This window comes from Dipodomys spectabilis, unplaced genomic scaffold (assembly GCF_019054845.1).
Source record: "Dipodomys spectabilis isolate Male_0828 unplaced genomic scaffold, ASM1905484v1 ptg000174l, whole genome shotgun sequence".
NCBI classification, from domain to species: Eukaryota; Metazoa; Chordata; class Mammalia; order Rodentia; family Heteromyidae; genus Dipodomys; species Dipodomys spectabilis.
The window spans coordinates 6,107,374-6,115,427 of record NW_024870851.1 but is presented as its reverse complement, the minus strand read 5'-3'; the positions used below and the strand labels follow the sequence as shown (position 1 = coordinate 6,115,427).

Genomic DNA, 8,054 nt, shown 5'->3' with positions numbered 1-8,054 from the left:
CCATTCCTTTGGGAATCTCACTATCTGAGCTGGGTACGGTGGCATGTTCCTGTTACTCCAGCATTCAAGAGACTGAGACAAGATTTCCAGTTCAAAGTCAGGTTGGGCCACATTGTGAGTTTCAGCCTAAATGACACAATGAGACAAGAAAGACACGATCTCAAAGCAAAATGAAGCAATAAACACAAACCTTACAATCTACTCTGGCATTTATCTTCTTAGGATCTCCTCTTAAACTTCTACTTATAGGGCTGGGAAGGCGGCTCAGTGGTAGAGTGCTTGCCTTGCATGCATGAGGCCCTGGGTTCGATTCCTCAGCACCACATAAGCAGAAAAAAAAAGCCAGAAGTGGTACTGTGGCTCAAGTGGTAGAGTGTTAGCCTTGAGCTGAAGGGCGGAGGGACAGCGCCCAGGCCCAGAGTTCAGGCCCCACGATCGGACCAAAAAGAAAAAAACAAAACTTCTACTTATAACATTTTCTACTATTAGATGACATGGGACCCATGAGTAAGAAGTTTTTTTGTTCATTTGTTTCTATTTTCTTGTTTGCTTTTTCGTCAAACCCAGGGACTCAGACATGCTAAGCCTGTATATTATCAGTGAGCTACATCTCCAGCCCAATAAAGTTCAATTTTTAACTCATGTAAGTTTTAACTAAATTTTGATCCAACTCTATTATTATTTACCATGTGATAGGAAAAAGACTTGAGAAATAGCAACCCTTGAGGAACTCACTAGAAACAGACACTAACACTCCAGTCAAGACAGGAACATCACCAGAGAGATACTGGCATCCATCTGCAGAGAGGTTAAGTTTTCTCTCCCCCCTCAAGGTCAGAAAAAGTTTGTGCACCTGTAGCTCTGCAGCCCAGAACTATATACTTAGACAGAATACTTTATTCAGTTGATAGTTACTGCTAGGTTTGTATTCTTCTTGCTTGCTTGCTTGCTTTTCTTTCTTTTTTTTTTTTTGTCGGTTGTGTGGCCTGAACTCTGGACCTGGGCACTGCCTCAGCTCTTCAGCTCAAGGCTAGCGCTCTACCACTTAAGCCACAGTACCTCTTCTGGCTTTTTTTTTTTTATTGTGATGCTGAGGAATCGAACCCAGGGCCTCATGCCTACAAGGCAAGCACTCCACCACTGAGCCACCTTCCCAGCCCCTAGGTTTGTACTTTTCATGGGAGCAACAGGTAAAATATCAACCAAAAGCCAAAGAAAGCTGAATCCGTGGATTGGAACTGGAGCCCACCTGGAAGGGAATTCTGCTGTGTCTTGGGTATCTCAGGAATTGCTGGTGCATGAACACTGAATGCTAGTGACTGACACTGGTAACTAAAAAGCTAGTGGTGGCTGGGTTCAAGGACCTAAATAACCACATCCAAAAGCAGGTGAGGAGCCAGGCGCCGGTGGCTCATGCCTATAATCCTAGCTACTCAGGAGGCTGAGGTCTGAAGATCGCGGTTCAAAGCCAGCCTGGGCAATAAAGTCTGTGAAACTCTTATCTCCAATAAACCACCAGAAAACCGGAAGTGGCGCTGTAGCTCAAGTGGTAGAGCGCTAGCCTTGAGCTGAAGAGCTGAGGGACAGCGCTCAGGCCCAGAGTTCAAGCCCCACAACCGGCATTAAAAAAAAAAAAGCAGGTAAGGAGCATTATTTGCTATTCATTCGGGTTGCACAACTAAGCAAGTGTTCATTTGCTGCTTTTGGACTGTTGGCAGACCCTGAATATTTTTTGTTTATTTTTGTGCCAGTCCTGGGGCTTGAACTCAGGGCCTGGGCAATGTCCCTGAGCTTCTTTTGCTCAAGGCTAGCACTCTACCAGGGTGGTTTTAAATTTGATCTTACGATCTGAGCCTCTTGAGTAGCTAAGACTTCAGTGAGTTACCTGTACCTGGCAAAGGTGTAGCCCAGGGCTGGTCTCAAACACATGATCCTCCTGCCTCATCCTTCTAGTTGATTACTGGCATGTGTCACCACTCCTGGAAATCCTGGACATTTTAAGATTTTATTATTATTTTTTGTCAGTTGTAGGGCCTGAGCTGTGGGCCTTGGTGCTTTCTCTGAGCTCTTCAGCTCAAGGAGAGTGCTCTACCACTTGAGCCACAGCACCACTTCAGGTTTTCTGATGGTTAATTGGAGATAAGAGTTTCATGGTCTTTCCTGTCTAGTCTGGCTTTGAACCGTGATCCTCAGATCTCAGCCTCCTGAGTAGCTAGGATTACAGGCTTGAGCCACTGGGGCCCAGCCTTTTTTTTTTTTTTTTTTTTTTTTTTTGAGACAAGCTCTCACTATGAGACCCAAGCTGTCCTTGAACTTGTGATCTTCCTGGCCCTACCTCCTGTGGGTTGGGATTACATGTATAAACCATCACCTCCAATCATGTTAACTAAAGTATGGTATATGCAGGGGAAGTTTCCAATGGTGTAACTCCTTTGAACTACTAACTTACCGTTTAACAAAATGAATACCAAGAATTTATTGGGGTCAGGTGAAGAGGAGGGGTGGGGAAGATCAATAGAGAGAGAAAGGTAGAAGAATGTAGTCACAAGATTTGTAAGAAATGAGAGGCAAGCAACCAATACAGGCCCAAGGCTTTACTGGGGGACAGACCTGCCAGGCTGCTCCAAGCAGGATGGAGGTAGCAGCAGTGGACAAGTGTGGGCAAGGTGGTCATGGGTCACATTACATGGGCTGCAGGAATTAGGGAGGAGAGTATGAGAAGAGGTGTTTACGTGGGCTATGGGAATTGGGAGGAGAGTCTCATTCCGAACAGGAGTATAATGAGACTGTTGCAACTAGACAGGAATTTATACATCACACTGGGGAAACAGTACTACACTGGGGAAATAGAAACTCAACAGATTTTTGTAAACAGGTAGAGGTGCAGGGTGGAAACTTTCCAGAATCAGCAAGCTGACTCTAAGACCTTAGATTCCCATTTTTTTTTTATGTGTAGGTTTAGAAAATAAGAGGCAGAGGATAGGCAAGATAGTCTCTAGCCCCTTCCTGCTGCTTGGGGGCATCAGGGTTTTAAGGATCAAAGGTGGAGATGTAATCTAGTCTGGGAGAAGGTAGCAGCAACACTTCCTTGGTTGCAAACATGCATATACATCTTTGGATGAAATCTGAAAGAAGTCTTACAAGACAGGAGCAACAAAAAAGAAAAAAACATTATTAGAGGGCTCACAAACAGAAGGAAAGGCAGCCAATCATTCCAGGTGTAAAAGAAAAAAATTGGATGACTTGGCTAATTCTTGTCTTCTGCATTCCAGGTGGTCCTGGAGTTGGTGGATCATATCCCTAACCACTCTCAACTGATTAACATTTGGCAACTGGGTAAGGGAGAGCAGGATGGACTGATTAAGAATAACCAGCCAGAAGCTGGGGCTTGATTGGATTGCCTTAAGGGCCCAGTGGGAGGCTTTGGTCATTTGCTGGACTATATAGATGTCTAGACTATAGAGGATGGATGGAACATCCACTATAAATGAAAATAGCAGCTAACAAAAACAAGAATATAAGTTACTGTCCAGTTAGAAGGTAGACAGGTATGGACATTAGATAGACATGCTTATGAACTATTTTCTTTTGATCTCCTGACTCTGGTTCGTTTTGAAAGGGCTAGCACAAAGTGACTCCATTAAGAATCTGACACCATCCCTTCTTATCTGAGCAGTTCTTCCCAACTGCCTCTAGGTGGATGCAGGTTGCCAGGACTAGCTCTGTCCCAGTGGGTCTAGATGGTCTCTTCGTCTTGTTGGGATGATGTCCCATTTGGTATTTTTGCTCATTGCTGCAATGAGATGTCCCAGTTGACTGAGTCCCACATTGGAAGGGGACAGTGACTAACTGCTTAAATGAGAGTTTTTGCCAATAACCCCTTTTTTTATTGCCAATTGAAGAAACAAGGAGATCAATAAAAACAGTTTTTAAGCAGGGCTTACCTGGAACTTACAATAAATAAAAATTAAATCTGACAGACTTCTAAGAGTCCCTCTGTAAGTCTGACTATAAATGCTACAGAGGATCAAATCTGTAATAACAAAATTGAATAGTAGTCATGATGAGGATTTTGAACAACAACTGATTAAACAATCTAGTTAATTTTTAACAGAATATAGCACTTCAGGATATAATTAAGATTAAAGCCATTGTCAGCAAGGTGGCTTACTTACTTGGGAAATAGACATACTAGACACATTTGTTTTCACCAAAATCTGATTAGTTTCTTTGTGGTTGAGGTCTTTTTCTTTTGGTATGTGGGCCAGTTAAGTCTTGGTTACCTTAGAACTGCACAATGACTCTCCTCAAGGCAATTTGCTGTTTCGCTATCCAGAGCAAGCCTGCCCAGGCAGAGAATTTTGCTAGGTTTTTATCCCAATCCAACTGTCCTTCCTCCTTGTCAAGGAGTTAGGCTCACATTCTAAGTATAATTGATTACGGCTATTCCCTAATTTTTGTCACAAGCAACACAGATAATAGTTACAACTGAAGTCAAAAAGCAAATAAATTCAGGAAATATCAGTATTAAAGAAGTATCAACATATAGCACAGAAGCACTTTAGTTTGATAATAACCCCATTAAAATGGGGTTATTTTGAACATGCTTACACATACACACTTGTGCACAAAAGTTTTAAGGTATTTAGGTTTTAAAAATGAAAGTCGCTTTTCTGTCGGATATCTTGACGAAGCCTCAGTGGTCCCTCCCACTCTCCAGCCTTCGCAATGCCGCCCAAGGACGATAAGAAGAAGGAAAATGCCTGGAAGTCGGCCAAGAAAGACAAGGACCCAGTAAACAAGTCTGGAGGCAAAGCCAAGAAGAAGTGGTCCAAAGGCAAAGTTAGGGACAAGCTCAACAACCTGGTCCTGTTTGACAAAGCCACTTACGAAAAACTCTGTAAGGAAGTTCCAAACTATAAGCTCATAACCCCTGCTGTGGTTTCTGAGAGGCTGAAGATTCATGGCTTGCTGGCCAGGGCAGCCCTTCAGGAGCTGCTTAGTAAAGGACTTATCAAGTTAGTCTCAAAGCACAGAGCTCAAGTAATTCACACTAGAAATACTAAAGGTGGAGATGCCCTCGCTGCTGGTGAGGATGCATGAACAAATCCAATTAGCTGTACATTTGGAAAAATAAAAGTTTATTACACGAAATGAGAAAGAAAGAAAGAGAGAGAAAGGAAGGAAGGAAGGAAGGGAAGGAAGGAAGGAAGGAAAGAAAGAAAGAAAGAAAGAAAGAAAGAAAGAAAGAAAGAAAGAAAGAAAGAAAGAAAGAAAGAAAGAAAGAAAGAAAGAAAGAAAGAAAGAAAGAAAGAAAGAAAGAAAGAAAGAAAGAAACTTGGGCCAGGCGTCGGTGGCTCATGCCTGTAATCCTAACTACTAAGGAGGCTGAAATCTGAGGATCATGGTTCAAAGTCAGCCTGGGCCAGAAAGTCCATGAGACAGGAGGTCAATGCTCACCCTTGCAGGTCTGATGGTGAGGCATACAGAAGTCTGAAATGGCTGGCAGGAGAGAGTAAAGGTTGTTCCCTCCGAGGAGGGTTGGGGGAGGAGAGCTGGGGACCAGTCAACCCTATAAGGGGATCATCCAACCCCAAACTGCTCTTCCCAGATTTCCACACCAGAACGTAAGAAATGAGAGGCAAGGGACCAATACGGGCTCAAGGCTTTACTGGGGGACAGACCTGCCGGGCTGCTCCAAGAGGGAATAGAGGCAGCAGCAGTGGACAGGTGTGGGCAAAACTTAAGCAAAATAATTTAGGGGGTGGTCAGGGGTTACATTATGTGGGCCGTGAGAATTCGGGAGACTCAAGTTCCGAGGTGTGTAATGAGACTGGGGTGGAAATTTGCACATCACGCTGGGAAAACAGAACAACACTAGGGAATATAAACTTAACAGATTTTTGTACACAGGTAGGTACACAGGGCAGGGGCTTTCCAGAATCTGCAAGCTAACTCTGAAACCTTAGAATATACAGTATATATGTGTGAAAATGGTGCTAGGTAAATTGAGGGGAATGGATGGGGAATCCCATGATTCCTCTTCCTATGCTAAATAAATCTCTGAAGATGCTTCCTGAGTGCTTGAAAGAAAAAAAAAACAAAACTACCTTTTTGTGACAAGAGAAGAAGCTGAATACCCTGAAAGATACCTAACCTACCCAGAAAGCATCAGAGAAAAGGAAAAAGAAATACTGTTAGAGTTGTTTAGTAAACTCAACAAACTATTCCATGCTTGCTTTTCTTAACCAGATTATGCAAGGATAGTACAGGAATTTGAACCGTGGTTTTTTTTTGTTTGTTTGGTTGGTTGGTTTGGTTTTGGGTTTTTTGGTCGTGGGGCTTGAACTCTGGGCCTGGGCGCTATCCCGCAGCTTTTCAGCTCAAGGCAAGTGCTCTACCACTTGAGCCACAGCGCCACTTCCGGTTTTCTGGTGGCTTATTGGAGATAAGAGTCTTACAGAGTTTCCTGCCTGGGCTGACTTTGAACCATGATCCTCAAAGCTCAGCCTCCTGAGTAGCTAGGATTACAGCCACCAACGCCTGGCCATCAACCATGTTCTTGATTAACACAAATGCTATGCAACATTGACAGAAAACTGGAAGAAACAAAAATGGCTCCTGGCTGAAAGAAATGACTTCTGAATCTTGTAACACATGGAAAGTTTACATGTACAGGATAGCTAAAAGGTTAAAATCAAACAAGTTAAAAGACATAGTGAAAGAGCTTCCAAAAGTAGCTACACAGAGACTTAAAACCAACAGCTCAGGGTTCCACCCCAAAGAGAAAGGAATGCTCAAGATTCATCAGTTACTTCTTATTTTGGACAGTAGAGAACTGAACAAGCGAAAGAATACAAAATAAAGAAGGAAAAATCTGGGGGGGAAGTAGCAAAGGGAAATGGGGAGGAAGGGCACTCTTCAGGAAAGATAGGAAAACTTACAAAGAATTAACTTAAGAAGAGGAGGAGAAGTAGGAGGAGGAGGAAGAGGAGGAGGAGGAGGAAATTTTATGAAAAGAAGAAAAGAGAAGACAAGAAAAAATGAAAAAAGGAAGAGGTGCTATGGAAACAAGTATTCTAAGAATAAGAAAGAGTTCTGAAATCAAGATGCATGGCTCACTTGACAGAATATTTACCTAGCCACTGCAAGGACCTCAGTTCAAACCCCAGTGTCACATAAATACATATATACATACATACATACATGCACGCATGCATACATACACACATACATATCTTCTGGAAATGAAAGACTATACAATCAATGAGGCATGGTGGTTCATACATATAGTCCCAGCTATTTTGAGAAGCTGAGGTGGAAGAATCACTTGACACCAGCCCAGAAATTGGAGGCCAGTCTGGACTCTGTCAGATAAGCAGAACCAAACAAAGAAAATAAACACTTATTCAAATTTTTAATTAAATTGAAGAATGTGGTACATACAGTCTTCCCAGAGAGTGGGGGGGGGGGGGTAGAAAAAAAGAGAAAAGATGAAAAACAGATTAAAAATCATAGTATTCTGTTTATGGAACATGTCATACTAGAGTACCAAGAAAGGGAAAAATAGATTAAATAAAAGGCAAAAAGTGATCCTCTAAGATATAATTCAAGAAAAGTAGTGGGGCCAAAGGACACAACGCAGCTGGGAGGGTAGCTCAGTGATAGAGCATGTGGCTGACATGTGTGAGGTCCTGAGTCTGACCCCCAGCACCACAAAAAAATGTGGGAAAAACAGAAGACACAACTCTGTAGATTGAAAAGACTTCCCAAGTGGACAGAACAATTAATGTATAAAATCCCAAACAAAAAGCTGGGTGCCGGTGGATCACACCTGTAATCCTAGCTACTCAGGAGGCTGAGATATGAGGATGGAGGTTCAAAGCCAGCCCAGGCAGGAAAGGCCATGAGCCTCTTATCTCCAATAAAAACCACCAGAAAACCAGAAGTGGCTCTGTAGCTCAAGTGGTAGCGCGATAGCCTTGAGCTAAAGAATGCAGGGACAGCGCTCAGGGCCCAGAGTTCAAGCCCCACGACTGACAAAAAAAAAAAAA

At 42.9% G+C, this 8,054-nt stretch overlaps 1 protein-coding gene across 1 annotated transcript; it reads left to right on the top strand.

The window, feature by feature from the left end:
- The first annotated feature begins 4,690 nt into the window (after positions 1-4,690).
- Positions 4,691-5,108, top strand: LOC122120099 (40S ribosomal protein S25-like). Its single transcript, XM_042694164.1, has one exon. It carries the CDS (start codon positions 4,729-4,731, stop codon positions 5,101-5,103), a length of 375 nt encoding a protein of 124 aa, XP_042550098.1. The 5' UTR covers positions 4,691-4,728; the 3' UTR covers positions 5,104-5,108.
- Positions 5,109-8,054: the final 2,946 nt, after the last annotated feature.